Source organism: Argopecten irradians, chromosome 8, assembly GCF_041381155.1.
Source record: "Argopecten irradians isolate NY chromosome 8, Ai_NY, whole genome shotgun sequence".
NCBI lineage: Eukaryota > Metazoa > Mollusca > Bivalvia > Pectinida > Pectinidae > Argopecten > Argopecten irradians.
The window spans coordinates 22,138,335-22,159,067 of NC_091141.1; the positions used below are offsets into that span (position 1 = coordinate 22,138,335).

At 37.3% G+C, this 20,733-nt stretch overlaps 2 protein-coding genes across 2 annotated transcripts; one reads left to right on the plus strand and one right to left on the minus strand.

Moving 5' to 3' along the window:
* Nucleotides 1-4,320: 4,320 nt before the first annotated feature.
* LOC138329676 (bifunctional arginine demethylase and lysyl-hydroxylase JMJD6-A-like) lies at nt 4,321-12,287 on the minus strand. The gene is made up of 9 exons (XM_069276924.1): nt 12,080-12,287; nt 10,983-11,194; nt 10,110-10,262; nt 9,523-9,623; nt 8,993-9,088; nt 8,626-8,773; nt 6,084-6,272; nt 5,243-5,400; nt 4,321-4,862 (listed from the first exon to the last, which is right to left on the minus strand). Exons 1-9 carry the CDS (start codon nt 12,132-12,134, stop codon nt 4,697-4,699), a joined length of 1,278 nt encoding a protein of 425 aa, XP_069133025.1. The 5' UTR covers nt 12,135-12,287; the 3' UTR covers nt 4,321-4,696.
* Nucleotides 12,288-17,614: 5,327 nt separating this feature from the next.
* On the plus strand, nt 17,615-20,719 carry LOC138329677 (alpha-2Da adrenergic receptor-like). Its single transcript, XM_069276925.1, has one exon. It carries the CDS (start codon nt 18,076-18,078, stop codon nt 19,471-19,473), a length of 1,398 nt encoding a protein of 465 aa, XP_069133026.1. The 5' UTR covers nt 17,615-18,075; the 3' UTR covers nt 19,474-20,719.
* Nucleotides 20,720-20,733: the final 14 nt, after the last annotated feature.

Sequence of the window (20,733 nt, forward strand, 5' to 3'; positions counted from 1 at the left end):
TTTTGGATCTGCTCATTTCTACTAGTATATAAATGAAGGTTGTACGTAAAGAAAGCAGGCCACTCCATAGACAGATTGAACCAAGAATTCATTCCGACAACTTTTTATACCGGATTTCCCCTTAATGTTATGAGTGAAATGTTGTAACTCGTCTAAGATCAGTTGGTAAGGTATACAGACGAGAAGGTCAATGGCATCCCATTCTTGATAGCACTTTCCCTGATGAGCCGTGCGAAATCAGTGATATATTCAATACAACCCTGGAAGTCTTCCATTCTATCGATATGAATCGTGCCATTAATCTGTCAAGTATGGCAAAGACCATCTTCTCTCACATTCACAAAAAAATCGTCTTGAATCAGTTGGTATTTCTTTCGGATCAAATATCCCCCACCATTGCAGAAGTTCCGAAAATATTCTACATTAATCGTGTACGTTAATTATACCAATGATGGTGCAAATCTATTCCATTATTGGCACCCTTCATTAAATCGCTAGTAACTATCCAATAAAGATCAGACTTCTGCTTTCCGCTTTTTGACCTGTTGATCCTTCTGTTTGTCATATGATATCATCCGTACATGTACAGGTATCGTACCAGGAGAATCCACACATATATAGAACACCCTGTGAAGTCTTCATAATCAGTTTCAAAGATAGGCACATGTTGAAAATGCTGTTTTCAGATTCATTTCAATCCACTCATAGATTGATTTTTCCTTATGTATGCACAATATGACAATGGTCAATGTGCATGGAAGACTAGAAGAATTTTAAAGAACAGCGGCAACAACTATTTGCAGACGAATTGCAAAAAAACAGTATCGGATAATGTTGGAATTTTAACAATTTAACAAAATCGAATAAGTTAACAATCAACTTTAATGATATTTGTATAAAAGTATATACATCATTAGCTTAGAAGTTATCAATCCTCTTCACTGGACTTCCTTTATCAGGGTACAGTGGCCAGATGAAGGAGGAATGCCTATAGATCTAGAGAGGCCTAACTACTGCGAACAACCCGGAACAGTTTACAAAATGTTTTTTTTTTATAGAACAAATCAAATCAAAAAGATTTACTTCCCTTTGCTTCGGTCATTGTGAACACAGTTAAAATCACAATAGCTTTTATTTACCACTGGATACATAGGCTACACCACCTGATTCTTGTAAACATCCCTTGTAAAATGCAAAAGCTAACTGACCACGAACTCTTTTGTGAACAAAAGTAAAAATGATTTTTTATTGTAATATATAATATACTATATCATAAACTCATGAAATTAAAGAGATACTGTTGGGCTATTTTATCTATACATTAACCTAGATTTAATATTTCAGTAGCAAGTCTTGAAATCATGGAGAATGTAATTGAAATAATTTCCCAAATATCATTGTAGCTTGAGTACAACCCAGACTTATTACTACAGGCTGTCACATGAAGTGGCCGAGTGGTTTGGATGTCTCGACAAATTACCACATGTCATCCACATCTGGAATACAAGTTTGAATCCCATGTGGAGCAGTTGCCAGCTACTGACCGCTGGTCAGTGGTTTTGCTCCACCAATAAACCTTGCATGTCCTTAAATGACCTTGGCTGTTAATAAGAAAATAAACTAATAATGCCAAACCACAATTACATGAAAATATTTTAACCATTGAAGACAAAGTGTGTTTGTAAAATATTAATATCATGATCATTTGGTCATGATTTCCCATCAACTCCTGGTGGAACTGTCTGAAGAATTATTATTATAAGCAATGAAGCCTATGTACACAGCGATTCACACAGATTTATTGTAGTGCAATTTTCATCTGGGTCCACAAACGTTTCTTATAAAGCTGCATACATTAATCATTATAGTATGAAAAATAAGTAGTTCTACACACAATCAGGTTAAAACACCAGAGTAATGAACTAAATGTTTTAATATTTCCTTGGTTTTTTAAAACAGTGATCACAGAATTTCAAACACATTAGGCCAAAAAAATTAAAAAATTAAAATATCTGTTTAGGGTTAGCCGACTGACCCTAATTTTTTTACCCCCGACCCTAATTTTTCCTCCACTTTTCTGTGAAATCTTTTTATTAAAAGTCGGGATTTTGATCTCAGACTTCGGTTTCAGCCATTATTTTAGCGTGAAAGACACTAAAAAAAATCCTCCTGACCTACCGACCCTATCATTTTTGCCAATGTAACCCTAAACAGACATATTATTTTTTTTGGTCTTAACCACTTTTTGTAAAACATCCGTGTACACTGAACACTTTCTGAACAACTTTATAACACTCATCGTCTGAAACGCACGACTGATCGCTGTATTATTTGTGATAAAGCGGAGATTCTTGAGTTTCCGACAATGATAAACATTATCAAAATATACAATTTTGTGTCGTGTGTGACCACTTACATTTACAGCACCTCACAATACTAATTTCCATGGTGAAACAACAGACAATTTATTGCATAAAACATTTTCTCGGTGGCTACATATTAATGTAATAAAAAAATTGCCACTCTCTGAAATCAAACTTGCTCTTCCACATAACTTTGAATAACTATTACATAAATTTAAATAAGAACTGGTTATGTATGCTTTGTCAACATATTTCACTTTGGAATACTAAAAAAAATATCTATTGATATTCCAATGATATTGCTCTCTTTGGATCTTAATTAGTCAAATCTCATGATGAACTAATGCCTTCCAATACAAATCAGATCTTTATGAATGGAAAGTGGTGCAAATAAATTCCTTAACCCTGAAGCAACATTTAGACTCTTCTTAATCAAAGACTAGACCAGTCTTTTATGGTATTTCAGGTGTTAATGAGTTAGGGAATACAACAGTATCAACATGGGAGACACTCATTTAGAATAGAAACTTTGGTTAAATTCATAAGAAAAATCCGTCAATATTTTCAAATCAAATGAAAAAGTGTCAAATATTTCTCGTAGCACTTAATTTCTTTCTTTGTTAAAACTGTAAACAATCTTTTTTATAAATATATGTACATTATTGAACATATGATATAGTATTACCCTCCATTATTTAGACTAATACACAAATTCTTATGCACAGCAACGGTACATGATCCCTTGTTCTGCAAATGTATCTACATATTTTCAATCATATGTCTTCAGTGTTGTGACCAATATTGCATATGCTGTAAATTTTGCACTATTTGGGTTCAGCTGCATCTCATAATATTGGTTATGCTTTTCATAATGCCCTCAAAATTTGGTCATGCCATTAATCCATTAGCAGTATATTGTAAATAGTTTGTGTGCAGTAATGATACAAATCTAATATTCCCATATCTTCCCTAATTACCATTTTGATCAAAGATAATATAAACAAAATCTAAGATCAATTAAATAATATTATATACCCTTAGATACAAAGAAAAGCATTTCAAGTGTGATATACATTATATGTTCATGGCGTTGTTGTCTGCAACTATAATGACTACAATTATCATATAGAATTTTTTTTCCCTATTTTTAGTGATAGTGACCTTGACATTTGACCTTCAGACCTAAAAGACAATCCCAATCAAGATGCACCTTTATTTACTCATTCACTCCTCATAACGAAATGTTCCGGCCTTTCATCAGAACTTCAGAAGAGTTCAGTTGTGTCTTCAGGGGTTAGTCTATATGAAATTTTCACTTAATCACACTGAGGGAATTAACACATGAACATGTTTGTGGTTATTTTTAGTAACAATGAGCTGTGACCCCCAGGCCTGAAAAGTAATTAATAGCAAGTACTTTTGGTAAGGACGGTGTTGGTTAATAATTTATCAGCTTATTATTAATTAACTCATTCACTCCTGAAGACATATTTAGACTCTTCTAAATCAAAGTCTAGACCATTCCATTATGGAATTCCAGGGGTGAATGAGTTATCAGAATTTGAGTTCACCACATAAAAAACCTCTGCTGATGATGCTGACATTTCAACAATACAAGAATGACAACATGACTGCATTGATTTGTTACAATCGTCTTGACATCATGGCATTTTCTTTCCAGGCCTTATTTTTCCATCTTAATTTACTGTCAATCCATCGAGTGTTTGTGTTTGTAATCTTACTGACATTAAGATGTGAAAACAGCTTGTCAAATAGCACTAAATGTGGTTTAAAATCAACAACTGTGAATTCATTACAAAACAAGTTACCCATTTCCTGTGACCAATTTTTGGATTTGCTTGGCCTCTGTTGCCCTTATTTGAAATCCTTAGTCTAGAACATCTAGTCCTGAGAATGTGCAAAAACAAAATACCCAGGAATAAATAACAAAATTCCATAAAGTAACGTAGTTGATATTATTGTCCTGGGTAGCACAAAAATAACTCTGATCAATATAAATGCCAATTCCTGTCCCCCCCCCCCCCCACATCAATATAAATGCCAATTCCTGTAACAGAACAGCTGGAAGGTCACATTGTGAGATGAGATATTATTCTGTATTCGCATATTACAGAGTTATCTGCCTTTACGGGTAGGTATTGATTGAGATGTCTTGTGTTTAGAAGTGTAACATCATTTTTTACAGAGAAAACGACGTGAATTTTGCTCACAAAATAATGTCACAATAGATACCTAACCACAATGGAGGTAACTATGTATTATACAAAGACAGAATAAGCAATATATGGTTTCCTAGGCAACATCTGGTGAGGTCATCTCGAGTTTTTAGGTGTACTTGATATACTTCGGTGACTGGTCCTCTCACTGCTCGATGAAGAATATGACCTTGACCTTTGACTCCTTGTCTCCTGTGACCTTGAGTGCCGCTTACTGCCATTTGGGGTGATGGAACGTGATCTGGACTTGGCTGTCCTTCGTCTAAAAGAAAATATTCAGCGTCAATATATTTATCTATATATGTTCTGGTAAGTATATGTAACCTTTATACTATGCTATAGGAAGAAATTCACGAAAAGTCAAATTCAACTGTTTTGAATAAATCTAAAAGGCCTTCATAATTATATACATATATAGAATTTATCTGTTTACAACAGGGTCATCTACAAACCAGCTACTCTAATTATATATGATAAGTTTTAGTTTTGACTTCCATGAGCTTACAAACCAATTCAAGGGAGACAACATCCTTTTGCATGTCTCATATATAAACAATCAAATAATGAAGGATAACTATCGCAATGAGCTAGGATTTTGTCCTTAGTTATAAGTCTGTAAACAAGATGTTAGTTGTGTCATACCTCTTCTTCTTTGTCCTCTCCGAGTCTGAGCTGTCATCTGAGGACTCGGAGCTAGAGCTTGAACTCGATGACCCGGAGCTGGAACTGTCTGAGTTAAATCCTGTAGGCTTACTCAGATCAACTCTATCAGCCATGGCAGCTACTGCTGGCTTCTCTCTCTGTTAACAGATAGATGGAACATGTATAGCCAGGAATAAACCATGAAGCAGCAGAATTAAGTAAATTTGGTAAAATCCTGTTTATTTATCAAGAATCTTACCGGATAAACTGATTTATTGGTGTCTGTAGCAGGAACACTCACCTAAAGAGTGCGGTACCGTTTCTTTGACAGCTTTGGTCAACCTTTCACTCTATAACTCACCTGAAGTGTGCGGTACCATTTCTTTGACAGCTTAGGTCAACCTTTCACTCTATAACTCACCTGAAGTGTGCGGTACCGTTTCTTTGACAGCTTTGGTCAACCTTTCACTCTATAACTAACCTGAAGTGTGCGGTACCATTTCTTTGACAGCTTAGGTCGACCTCTCACTCTATAACTCACCTGAAGTGTGCGGTATCATTTCTTTGACGGCTTAGGTTAACCTCTCACTCTGTAACTCGCCAGTAGTGTGCGGTACCATTTCTTTGACTGCTTAGGTCAACCTTTCACTCTATAACTAACCTGAAGTGTGCGGTACCGTTTCTTTGACAGCTTAGGTCAACCTTTCACTCTATAACTCACCTGAAGTGTGCGGTACCATTTCTTTGACAGCTTAGGTCAACCTCTCACTCTATAACTCACCTGAAGTGTGCGGTACCATTTCTTTGACAGCTTAGGTCAACCTCTCACTCTATAACTCACCTGAAGTGTGCGGTACCATTTCTTTGACAACTTAGGTCGACCTCTCACTGTTTTGTGCCAGACGACAGGAAAGTTTGTTACACTACAGAAGTTCTGGGTAACAGCTATAGTATCGTCTAGATTGACCACCACGTGCCACCATCCTCCAGGCACGAACACAGTCTCACCAGGACACTGCAGAATCTCCAACTACAATTTCAATACCAGCAAAAACATTATTCAGGATGTATTTCATTTTTAGAAACTCCTGAAACCTAGTATATTGTTTATTCATGAGTACATTCTGTCATTGTATGGTAATTTCAATTTTTTCATGAAAAGTTAGACTATGGAACAATAACACTAAAACAAGGTTCACTGTTTCCATAGCAACTAAAAACTCCTGTTTTAAAGTATATAGCGGAATATCACAGACTTAACGTAAGGGAGGTTCCTTTTTTATCACAGGTAAGCACGATTTGGTTCTATAAATAATGCAATGCTTAAAGGCCCAATATCTGTATCTTTCTATTTTTTTTCATGATTTAGAAGAATGTTGGGAACAAAAATCCTGTTGTAAATCATGCAGAGACAGGACTAAATCGAAGTCAATATGAGCGATTATGATACAGAATATTTTGAAAAAAATCGAACAAATATTAAACATCTCTGGGTGGGTCCCACTTAGTCAAACAAGCCGAAGTTAGCTGACATTGTATCGTCGTTGCTGAGAATGTTATGTGACTACCGTAACTACGTAACGTCTGTCCGAACTCTTCCGGAAACGGGTCATGAACGTTCCGACTTCCCTTCGGCAATAATCGTAACTTCTATGGCGACCAGTTTAAAATGAAGGCGTGTTTACATGTATCGACTTTCAACAACTGCTATACCAAAGTTATTAAAAAAACATTATAAATATTCTTTGATATATCTTAATTTCAACTACATCTAAAAATACTAACAATATCGGAGTTGAATTTAACTTGAATTTTTGTTGATAGTTACGTATAGTGTGGCTTTAAGCTTCATATTTAGCTTAAGATGCCCAGTGAGAGTTCCGGAGGTTTTTCCTGCTATGTTTTGGTTAGTCAATAAGTATTTTGATTGACATCCTACCAACAGGGTAATTTCAGGACCTGTACATTAAAGAGTTATCTGCCCTTGTAAGAAGGTATTGACTCTGACACCATGTGTTTACGATCCTAACGTCATACTTTTCAGAGAAAACAACAAAATGACATCACAATGGATACCTGCCCACAAGGGAGCTAACTCTGTCATATGCATACATGCCATATTTTCTAGGGGTGGTGAGGGAGATTGATAACCATTTTAAGAGATTTTGGTCTCAAAAAAGGGAGGTATGCGCGCGACATATATGAATAGATTTAATATCTGCTTTTTTATGATGAAATTCTTTGCAAAATAAACACAAACACGTAATTTCATGTTCTGTAACAATTTTGCTTCATTTAGGTATCATTTTTCACATTGCATTTGCTTTCTTTGCTTTTTGGAATACAGCATTAGTCAAGAGTGTAGCTGAAACAGTCTGCATTCATATTGAATTTTACTGAAATAAAAGAATGTGTGGTTTTGCAAAAGTAGTCACATCCCTATTTATACACCCAGTTCTGGAGCAGTTTTATCATTCAAAATATTAGACTGGGCTTTTTAATAATCTTTCACAATAACGGATAATTAACTTAGATAAAGTTCTTAAATTTACAAGCACTAGATTAAAAAAACCCAGAGAATTGTTACAGTAGTATTCAAAATCTAATTTAATCTGAGAGAGAGAAAAAGTAAATTTCTTTTCAATTTGATTTATAATTTAAATTCAGTTACTACTGATAATTTTTTATTATTAATACATTTTTTTCTAAAAATAAATTCATACAGAAATTCTAAAAAAAAAATACCTTTTCCTTTTTTAAAAACGAAGTTATTAGGAAGTCCAGAAATTCTATAAAAATCTGGATCATCTATTACAATTACCCAAAATGGTGGCCATTACAATTGCAAGTTTCTGTCATCCATCACATACAGATAGGCCTATTTAACATTAAAAACGTGAGTAAATCATTCACAGTTGTAAGCAGTATTTGTTTTGTTGTAATGCTCACTAGCTGTAGTCATAAGATTTATTGAAAGGCCAGCTGATTGTTTTCTAGGCAGCCGATCGGCTGCTTGACTTCAGTTTACATAATACACAGACGTGAGTGAAAGTGACACCACAAGCCAAGGTGGAAATAGCCCAAGGCTGCTAATTAGGGCCACTGGGGTGTTGGTCAGGGAGTGGTTACTCTCTTGCTAAAATTAACCTAGCATGTACACAAATGTGGTGATGAAAATGGAGGGGTTTACAAAATACGGGAATTTAGACTCTCCTGCCGGGAGACAATAAAAGGCTTTAAAATACGGGAGGTTTTGTCTCACACCGGGATGTATGGCATGTATGCATATGTAAAGACAGAATAAGGGGTTTTGTATGAGTCATAATTATATAATATGTGTCAATATTTTTTTAAGCAATGAAAAAGGAGTGGAGCAGACACACCGGTTTATACTCCTGGGGCCAGGAAGGTAGTTGTGTTTTAGGGTAGAGGTACTGGAACCAAGCGATCGCCTCATCTCGTTGTTTACCACCTTCATCTGCATGCACCTTTAGCATTTCCTTGGGAGTATTTGTAGGGAATAGACACCACCTGAAGGGAGATATTATTTTCTCATAATTAAAATAACTTGTGGTTATCATTTCTTATCTAATAAGATAATGCTGGTAGGATACACATTTCTTTAAATTAATAAATGTTTTCAAAATTAGCAATGCAGTGCATGAAATCATTCCAGGCACTATTACCTAAAGAGTCTAGGTGGATCCCTGTACATAATTACCCATACTGTACCGACACCCAAGTACTCACCTCTTATGTCCTTCTATCAGAGCATTCCAGGCACTGGTACCTAAGGGGTCTATGTGGATCCCTGTTCCTGATCGGCCTGGTCCCATCACAAACCATCTGTACATGCAGAAAATAAGATAAATAAGCTTTTATACATTAATTAATACCATGCATAAAACTGTGTTTGATTGGTAAAACAGAACTTTAAAAATTCAGGAGAAAGCATGATCCTTGTAATAAAGAGTAAAACCTGTGTTAGACACCACCTCTATATAAAGACCAACTGCTATAAAGCTATAAAGACCACCTGTCTATAAAGTCCACTTGAGAAAGCCAGATCCTAATAATATACAGTAAAACTTGCATAAGCGACCACCTCTGTATAAAGACCACCTGTTTCATAAGATCATTTTTCTTTGGTCCCAAATAATGAATTTCAACTTAGTATTGTACCTGTGTATAAAGACCACCTGGTTATAAAGACAATTTCCCTCTGTACCCTGGGAGGTCTTTATAGACAGGCTTGTCTGTATATGCAACAAGTACAGTACCTGTATGGGGGTCGCCTCTCCTCACCAGCATACTGGAACAGATCATCACGGAAAAATCTTGGGACGGAATAATCTTCAAGGAGTCTGCGTCTTTTTGTGTGCTGAAGATAGATAATCAGACAATTATTAATCATCACCAGATTGTTCTGTGTAAACGGAATGAAGCAGATCACCTTGAGAGGTTTTTAAAGTCTGGCAGCTGATCCGTGTTATTGATTTTGCTAAAAATACATCTTTTAACCTTTTTCATGGTATATGAAACATTACGCCTGGGGAAATCTCTGCACTAAAACGTCCTTCGGATTATACTATACTTAGGTTATTTTCCCACTCACACAAATTTTGACGGTTACAGTATCTAGAAAGTTTGTATGATAAAAAAGCTTTTTGAGCCTTCCTATGCATCAAACAAATTAAATGGCACAACAATGTATCAGGTTGGAGCTGATAGCACTGATATGCCTAACCACTATAAATTTGTATTGCTCCACCTTCATTTTTTGGTAGGGGCATTTGAATATCTAAGATGACATACAATAATTGATTTAAAATGAAATGATTGAAAAGCTACTCAACAGAACCCTCACCTCTCCGTAACTACTGTCAAAGATATAAAGTGGGCTATCGTCGTCATTATTATCCATGTAATCAACAAAGTATTTCATCTTCAACTTCACCGAGTATCCTTCGTCATCCTCGCCGCATTTGAATTTCTGATTACGATACTTTTTTGCAAGTCTCTGAAATGTAAAGATTAAACTGCTGTTAAAAAATCATTTAATGCTAAATATTTATGATACAAACAGAAGAATATTTTGCCCATCAACAATGTTTAATAAAGTATGATAGGTTTATATTAATACATTAGTTTCGGATCAGTTAATTATTTTGAATGAAACTGACAGCGTTTTAAAATTGATGATAATCAAGCTCAATATTCATTTTAACTTGTTTAATTCTGTAACTCTCTTCGGGAAGTTAATATATAGGAAACTATTTCTCACTTAACTTGGATTTTTAAAGGATCTATTCTATTCATTACCTTCAACTTTCAAAAATGTTTAAAAATTTCAAGGCCTCACATCTAGCCCATCATGTCAGCAAATCAGAAAATTATATAAATTCCATAATCACAATTAGAGTTCTGCAGCTTAAACATTCCTATCCCTTTATATTATTTATCCATTGGAAACCATTACTGTTTTTAAGAAATTAAAATGTTTCTTAACTTAAGATTTTTTATTTAAAACTTTTGTAATGTTTTCCCATTGGGCAATTTTAAGTTAAGGAATTCCTTAACTCTAACAAAATGTTTGTGAAACTGGGAACTGATCAATATCAATGCCATGCAGACTGAAGAAGCACAACACATAAATTGTGTACCCATATAATTATATTTGAAGTTCCACTTGGTATCTAGCTCGCATATATGCTTTACCTATCAACACACTCTATTGTACCTGCTTAGTCCACTTCCTAGACGCTTGCCAATCTTTCGTTGCATTAACAAGCACAACAGGTTTGTATGGGGCTTCATAGTCTCGTATGAACTCCTCTTTGGATGCCTTGGTAACATCAAGGCGTGGTACATTATCCTTCACCGTCTGCAGACTGGGGTCAAAGGTCTGTGCGAAATTGTAACGGCACCAGCCATTCTTGTCCGAGCCCAGCTCTGTAATATATGAAATTGATGCTGTTGAACATCTGAACTCCCAACCAATCTTACAAAACATATAGAGAGAGAATACATAGTTGCAGCTGTTGATCATGAGTTCATGACATTATAAATCATGGTTTGCGCTGGATATTCAATACATGATCAATCATTAATGGCATGTATGGGGTCCCTTTGAAGTTTTCAGATAAAATAAAGACCCAGGCCCTTCTGTGGCTGGGAAAAAAAGGGGTGTTTTATTTCAATTTTTAGTATATGGTATACTTAAAAACTATTTATTATGGTTTGCATTTACGCCATCCCCTAACTTCCCATGCATGTGTGTACAAAACTGTACATGTACCTCAGGATGTATTATAGCAATATGATAAAATGGGAGATAACTCATATATACAGATTATGACCTGTCAAAAACAGTCCTTGTCTAACCCAGATTCCCGTCTATTCTGACTTGGTTGTATCATTCTAATACTTTAAAGTGATATCACTTCAGACATTTTTTAAAGTGATATCACTTATTTGAATATACAATAAGTGATATAATCACCTATTCAGATATTGGTGATATTCAAAACTGGTATATGATAGTTAAACAGTGTCCATATTAAATAGCTATCTTTTTTTTTTTTTTTTTTTATCTTCAAGATGGCATAACAGTATGGTGATAATTTTGTAAAAGTCTGGCGAAATTTTGAGGAATAAAGCGCCTAAATCAACAGAAAATTGTTAAAATTCGTGAAATAAATAGGCTTGACAACACTATTAGATGTGTTAATACATCTGTCGATTTTCTGTAGCTTCGATTTACAAAGTGAAACCGATAATTATCGTTACGTGCAACCAGTGTTCCTTAGTATGGCGATCAAGATGGATTATGTTTACCCGGCCTTGCTCTTGACTTTGCTTCACGAACTCTCTTTCTTGTCCTGACGTCCATATATTCTACACGATGGGGTTGATATGTTCTCCAGTGACAGTCTAATCCTGCTAAAACAGTTACAGACAGGACAACTTGGCTAACGACGAGTAACGTGCTCTCTTGTTATTTTCCTCGCGTGCAACCTCTAAATAGACATCGATATTTATAGGAATGGCGGAATAATGCTGATTCAAACGAAACGAAATGTGATCAAAATATACATTTTGATACCTCTGATACATTGTATATAACTTAAGTTGATTTACTCCATCGCAATACTTCACAATAAAAGATGTCTTTAAAGCTATTTAACAAAATACTTTATAAAACGTCATATAGACCCTTGATTTATATTCTAAAATTAATTGAAAGTAAAAATAATAAGGGAGACAACTCTACAATCCTTATGTAGTGCTGGAAAAAGACTAAATAGGAAACGCAGAATTTTCTGTTTGATAAAAATTACATTACCATTCCGAAACGGCTTCCAATTTTTTAATAATGGATTATAAACGATATTGATAATTTGGTAGATTCGGAAAAACATTTTTTTATTTAAATATATTTTATTTGCAATTTTACAGTACAAAAAGGATTGGGCAAAAGTTTAAAAAAAAAGCCCGTTCCAATATTAAGCCCGTTCCAGTTATTTTTAACGTATTATAGAAGATAATGATTATAATACTAGAGTAATGGGTCTTTTCCAGCTCAGGTGACAATCACATCTATAATGTATTAATTTACAATATTCCAGATTAACATATTCCACTGATAAATAGCCCAATCATTGTATTGTATGTGCACAATCAGTATTGGTCAGAGTATTTCATAACATGTACCAACTGAGATTGGCATTGTTATTTAGCCGGAGCATATATAAACAGTATTTATGATTAATACAATATTTAATGTTTACACAAAATTCCATGTACATTCAGTTTTTTTTTTTTTTTTTTTTTTTTTTTGTTACTTGTGCATATATATTTCCAAGACCATCCTCGATACTCCAGGGGTTCCGATCACTTACGATCTCTACACCCCTGGACTATCTCTTAGTGAAATTGAAGGCAGCTCAGCTGAAAACATTTGACCAATCACAGGCCAGCAAAGATTTCCTTTGAAGACTACAGAGAGAGCGACGCCTAACATCAGAGTCACACAGTCAACCACAGTGTACCGTTATACGGTTCTTTTGATGTACATCAAAGGACTAAATTACCTGTTCTTTCCAGTTGCCTCCAGTTTTACTATGAGATAGTCCAGGGGTGTAGAGATCGTAAGTGATCGGAACCCCTGGAATATCGAGGATGTTCCAAGACATGCTGTCAGATTATTTTTTAGTCAACATATGCCCGTGGTTTGTCTGAGTATATAAAACCCAAACAAAACTTAAAGATGCTCCACCGCCGACAAATGGTATTTTTTTCACTATCAAAACAGGACCAGACGATTTAGTATTTTTCTTCAGTTACAAAAGTTACTTACTTTACACCATTACCAACATCGAAAAGTTTGAGCTTCTAATTTTACTTCAAGTTAAAAATATGAAAAATAACTAATTGCATACCGAAAAAATTCCGTGGCACTATATCCTATATGGAATGAAGTACTGATTGCGCATGCACCAAAGGCAAAATAGATTATTTTATATTATTTTTTTGTGTTAATTAGACATATCTATACATGATAAAACACCAATTATTGTTCAAATAATGAATATCATTTATGCTCTGTCGGCGGTGGAGCATCTTTAATACATGACAAATTGATACTGAATTTACGTAGTCTAATTTAGTGAAGGACATGACGGAATCAGTAGGAAGTAATGTACTTAACTGTTAATCCACTGAAATCGTGACGCATACATAAGGTTAAATGTTGTTAAAGATGATTGGATATAAGTACTTTTGGTTTTAAGTCATAACATATACATTGCTCTCATTTCGAATTTTTACACTAATAGGCACCTGTCCTACTTTATTTTACTATTTTTAACACAGTAAATACAAAAGCATTGACTTAATCCGATTTAATGCTTTGGAGTGGGGACTTGTGGCAGAGGGTGTGGTTGATCGGGATATGGGATGTTGTGGGTGGGGACTAGGGATAGTGGGTGGGGTTGATAGGGATATGGTATACTGTGAGGTGGGGACTGGTGATAGCTAGGGGGTATGGGTTGATAGAGATATGGGATGTTGTAGGGTGGGGAATAGTGATAGTGGGTGGGGTTGATCGGGATATGGGATGCTTTGGAGTGGGGACTTGTGGCAGTGTGGTTGATCGGGATATGGGATGTTGTGGGGTGGGGAATAGTGATCGGGGGTGTGGTTGATCGGGATATGGGATGCTTTGGAGTGGGGACTTGTGGCAGGGGGTGTTGTTGATCGGGATATGACATACTGTGGGCGGGGACTAGGGATAGTGGGTGGGGTTGATAGAGATATGGCATACTGTGGGGTGGGGACTGGTGATAGCTAGGGGGTGTGGGTTGATCGGGATATGGGATGCTTTGGAGTGGGGACTTGTGGCAGGGGTGTGGTTGATCGGGATATGGGATGTTGTGGGCTGGGGAATAGTGATAGGGGGTGTGGTTGATTGGGATATGGGATGCTTTGGAGTGGGGACTTGTGGCAGGGGGTGTGGTTGATCGGGATATGACATACGGTGGGTGGGGACTAGGGATAGTGGGTGGGGTTGATAGAGATATGGGATACTGTGGGGTGGGGACTGGTGATAGCTAGGGGGTATAGCGACTTTGAAGACATATACATTGACGAACTTTATTTCCCTTAAATCGGTTGATCGGGATATGGGATGCTTTGGACTGGGGATTTGTGGCAGAGGGTGTGGTTGATCGGGATATGGGATGTTGTGGGTGGGGACTAGGGATAGTGGGTGGGGTTGATAGGGATATGGTATACTGTGAGGTGGGGACTGGTGATAGCTAGGGGGTATGGGTTGATAGAGATATGGGATGTTGTAGGGTGGGGAATAGTGATAGTGGGTGGGGTTGATCGGGATATGGGATGCTTTGGAGTGGGGACTTGTGGCAGGGGTGTGGTTGATCGGGATATGGGATGTTGTGGGGTGGGGACTTGTGGCAGGGGGTGTTGTTGATCGGGATATGGGATGCTTTGGAGTGGGGACTTGTGGCAGGGGGTGTTGTTGATCGGGATATGACATACTGTTGGCGGGGACTAGGGATAGTGGGTGGGGTTGATAGAGATATGGCATACTGTGGGGTGGGGACTGGTGATAGCTAGGGGGTGTGGGTTGATCGGGATATGGGATGCTTTGGAGTGGGGACTTGTGGCAGGGGTGTGGTTAATCGGGATATGGGATGTTGTGGGCTGGGGAATAGTGATAGGGGGTGTGGTTGATTGGGATATGGGATGCTTTGGAGTGGGGACTTGTGGCAGGGGGTGTGGTTGATAGAGATATGGCATACTGTGGGGTGGGGACTGGTGATAGCTAGGGGGTATAGCGACTTTGAAGACATATACATTGACGAACTTTATTTCCCTTAAATCGGTTGATCGGGATATGGGATGCTTTGGAGTGGGGACTTGTGGCAGAGGGTGTGGTTGATCGGGATATGGGATGTTGTGGGTGGGGACTAGGGATAGTGGGTGGGGTTGATAGGGATATGGTATACTGTGAGGTGGGGACTGGTGATAGCTAGGGGGTATGGGTTGATAGAGATATGGGATGTTGTAGGGTGGGGAATAGTGATAGTGGGTGGGGTTGATCGGGATATGGGATGCTTTGGAGTGGGGACTTGTGGCAGGGGTGTGGTTGATCGGGATATGGGATGTTGTGGGGTGGGGAGTAGTGATAGGGGGTGTGGTTGATCGGGATATGGGATGCATTGGAGTGGGGACTTGTGGCAGGGGTGTGGTTGATCGGGATATGGGATGTTGTGGGGTGGGGAGTAGTGATAGGGGGTGGGGTTGATCGGGATATGGGATGCTTTGGAGTGGGGACTTGTGGCAGGGGTGTGGTTGATCGGGATATGGGATGTTGTGGGGTGGGGAGTAGTGATAGGGGGTGTGGTTGATCGGGATATGGGATGCTTTGGAGTGGGGACTTGTGGCAGAGGGTGTGGTTGATCGGGATATGGGATGTTGTGGGTGGGGACTAGGGATAGTGGGTGGGGTTGATAGGGATATGGCATACTGTGGGGTGGAGACTGGTGATAGCTAGGGGGTGTGGGTTGATCGATATATGGGATGCTGTGGGGTGGGGACTGGTGATGGCTAAGGTTAGTTGGTTGATCGGGATATGGGATGCTGTGGGGTGGGGACTACTCAAGACTCTTACATGTAATTACGGTATAGGAGTTATGAGATAGCGACTTTGGAGACATACACATTGACGAACTTTATTTCACTTAAATCTGTTGGAGTATTAATAGTTTTACGACCTGCAACATTCCAGATGTAGCTTTAGTCTCGCCTGTCAATGGCTGACAATTTTGTGTTTACCTGGATTTGTGCTACATTGTAACGTGTAAGGTAGTACATCAAACACACAGTACATACCTTTCAGTTTGTATAAAGTCTATTATTATTGTATGTATATATAACCCTATAGAGATCATTATGTCTTATAGTTAAGGAGGTATGCTATACCGAACACATTATACAAGTGTTTTAGTTGTTGCATATACCATGCACCAATGGTCTGTGTTAACATGTGTTTTGTTTTAAAATTAATTATTATGCTACCGTACAAAAATAAAAGAATGCGATTTGTGTTTGAAAAACTTATGAGTTAGTGTTTTATTTTAGAACTAAAAGTGTATCTGTTACTTCCTTCCACATTATTCAAATGACTTGTCATATAAGTAAGTATGTATATCGTGCTTTGTTTTAGAATAAGAGTTTTGTGACCATCCACATTATATATACAAACGTGAAATGTTTTTGCATGAATTAAGGGTGTATGCTACGTTCCAAATATATTGATATATATATATATATATCTATGTATGTGTGATTTTTTTTTAGAAATAAGGTTGTATGCTAAAATCTAGTGGGATTAAGGTGTTCCGACATATTATTACTAGCCCTCCGTCTTAAAGTTTGTGCTAGAATTTCCGTGGAGTTGCCAGGTACTGACTGTAAGCGTTTTTCTATGGGTACTCTGGTTTCCCTTGCTTTCTAAACCTGCCAAATCCTTGAAAGACCCGGGATATTATGAGCACGTAAAACAAGAACAGAAAATCAAATAACGAAAGGGACAAAATGAATATGTATAGTTCAAAAGGATACTCTCTAAAACTTGCATGTTGTCAACATCGTGTCCAGCATAAGACCAATTACATACACAATGTATAAATTTCCTTTTGCGTAGTAGATTTCACCACGAAGATCGACCCTTGTCTGACAAGCCACGAAGATCGACCCTTGTCTGACAAGCCGGATGCTGTTGTTGAATGTACATGTGTTGCGGAATAAATTACACACCAAATCGGAAGGGCCAATGGGTAGGGCTTGGTACTTCACTGTTAACCATTTGTATGTAAATTAACTTACAAAACGGATCGAAACACTTTATACGTGATAGTTTTATATATGATTCTGTAGAAGGTACATGTAACTGTTTTCTCAGAACATTATAAGGATCTAGAGAGTGTAATCACGGAAATACATATGTAGCTATAGAGAATTTTCGATCGGGGGAAGATCAAGTTAAATAGCTTTTAGCAAAACGGACATTTTAGTAATTTTAACAGCCCAGCAGGCACAAAGACGTTATATTGACGCCAACTAGACGTCAGAACCCGACGTCGAATTCAAGTTTGATTTAAATCAGGATTTAAGTTGGAAGTGAATTTTTTAAACGTCAGACTCAGAGATCATATCAAACGAATATCCAATGTTATAAAAAGATATATAGAAAATATGATATAATTCAACCGGATAATCCATCGTCGTAATTAAACATTTCGACAAAAATGACAGGGATTGTTACCACGGGAGTGTTAGCGGTCATTACTACGGGAATGGCAGCTAATATTACAACGGGAATTACCTCGGAATTCACAACTGGAACTCCGGATGTTCAGACAGAAATAATGAACATTTCCAGAAATACGTCATTTGTTCACAGCTTGACGTTACAGCAGCTGAACGACGAGGAGTTTCATCGCCGTTTGGCACCTGTCATCTACCTCATCGTTTTGATGGTGATTGGTGCCCCAGGTAACTTTCTCGTCCTCGTTGTGTATTCTCGGTACTTTCCAAAATCTACCCACAGGACCTATATCATATGTTTGGCTGTCGTTGACCTTGCAGTCTGTCTCATTTCTCTTCCATTTGAAATTATAGAAATGCGATTTCAATATACTTTCTACAATGCGATCGCTTGTAAGTTCTTCAGAGCCAACAACAACTTTTTGTCCCTTGGCTCGATTTTTACGATATTTTCCATGTCCATAGATCGATATCGACGAGTGTGTCGACCTTTACGGCCGCAAATGACCACGCGCGTGAGTCTATTCTATTGTTTAGGAGCTCTGCTCGGATCTCTTTTATTTGCGTGGCCAAATTTTGTAATCAGTGGGATCAGACTTGTAACGTTAAAACAGAACATTACTGGATCAGACTGCTCTCTGTCAGACCAGTACGCCAAAACTATCTATCCTATTGTTTATGGAGGTGTGCTGTTCATCATATTTCTCATCGTCATCGTTTTCCTTGTTGTCGTTTACTCGCTCATCGCCAGAAAGATTTATAAGCACAGCAAATTCCGTGAAGGATTCCAAACGTCTACCAATAGCAGTACCTTAACGCAGACATCGTCCATTTCAAAGTCTGGGAGCAAGCGAAGCCAAAACAACGGAAACGACATCGGTCTGGAACAAGTTAATCTAGCAATGACGGTTTTACCGGAAACAGAGGCGAACATACATTCTGGTGCACAAAGAAACACTTCCAATGAAGTCTCTAAACCGGAAGTAGTACAAACTGAAGAAAAGTTGCCACTCTCTCAACCGGAAGTTGCAAAACCTTTAAGCAAGACTTCTGGAATAAGTAAGGGTCGTTCATTTAAAACAAAGACAACAGTAACAATAGCCGACAGGAAGCGAACGGCAAAGATAACGAGGATAACATTTACGATCAGTCTGGTTTTTATACTGAGTTATCTCCCCCACCTGGTACTCTCCCTGATGACGGCAGTGAAGGGCGGTTTTGTCGCCAAACCAGGACCAATTGTGTCAGCCGTGCTTCCCATCGTCACGCGCTCCATCTTCATCAACAATGTCGCGAACCCACTCATCTACGGCTTCCTCGATCCCAAATTCAGAAACAGTTGTAAGAAATGCTTCAAAACGCTGCTATGCTTAAAATGATTGTAATTTATCAGTGTCATGGAAAGTGTAAAACATTGCATCTTATAATTGATGCTGAGGCTCCAATTCAAGGCTTTACTTTAAGAAAGAATAATGGATTTCATCTGTATTACTTTAAACTGACATTTTCACGGGCTCGAATTTCAACTCTTTGCACCTTTTAGTATTGTTGATGAATAACAATCAGTGACCACCATTTGAATACAAAAACTGAAGTTAGAAAACATGTTAGCACAGAGGCTCTTACACTGCTACATTTGTAGCTCAGGACATCGTAAATACATGTAAGAGTAAATCTTAACTTTTAAAGTAATCGACCAATTATCCCAAGATTCATTGCTGTCCCCACATTCACAGGAGACCCCAATGAACTCTGGGAGAGTTTGGTAATCAGTATGTATGTATTTAGTTTAATCACTGTATACATACATAATGCATATACGTTTACACCGGAGAAAAATCTTATTATATTCTCGGAGATCCCTGTTGGTGGTCAACCAATAGGTCAACCAATAGGGATCTCACTGGTGCAAGAAACCAAAACATGAAATGCATTTCTGATTTGAAAAACCTAGAATTCTGGATTAATTATCGTATTTTCATGTACATGTATAAGAGGAGCTTTGATGTTACGGCCATTTTTATGGATTTTTTGTAGTAGCTGACGGATGCCTCCATGAATAACATCTGTATGCCCCTTACATATATGTATCGAATATGAGTAATGGTAAATGAAAAATGCCCTCGGATGTAACTTCAATAATTAGTCGGGTTTATTCATATTTGCCTTCACTCAATCATTAATTTGTACATTTTTGTGCAAACAATACTCGATCATTTAAATACGTGTGTTATATAACCCCGGAGATAGGAAGAATTGCATTGTAATAATAAATCTTCCATCAACAGTGTTATTAGAGTAACACATGCGGTGAAATATACATATGGTTTCTTTTTTGTCAATACAATATGTGTACCACTGTACTCACGACAATATGTCACGTTATACAGACATAAACTGCTTCTTATGTTATCATTCCTGTCTACCAATATCACGACGAACTAATTCCACTATCGACAGTAAAAAAACAAATATGGCTTATAAATGAAACATTTCGAAGTGATTTATTATCGCAGAATTTGCGCGATATCCGCGAATTTAACTTTACGGGAAAATCTGTTGCTTTAGAGTATGCTGTGACACTAAACACAAATGTTATTGTAAATAAAGAAATTTTAATAGTTATTTGATTTTTTTTT

Coding starts and splice junctions, on each gene's coding strand:
- LOC138329676 (XM_069276924.1), bottom strand. CDS start 12,134: ATGGACGTCAGGACAAGAAAGAGAGTTCGTGAAGCAAAGTCAAGAGCA. Junction 8,774..8,992: donor CTGATAGAAGGACATAAGAG/GTGAGTACTTGG, acceptor ATCTCCCTTCAG/GTGGTGTCTATTCCCTACAA. Junction 5,401..6,083: donor AATGGTACCGCACACTTCAG/GTGAGTTATAGA, acceptor ATCTGTTAACAG/AGAGAGAAGCCAGCAGTAGC.
- LOC138329677 (XM_069276925.1), top strand. CDS start 18,076: ATGACAGGGATTGTTACCACGGGAGTGTTAGCGGTCATTACTACGGGA.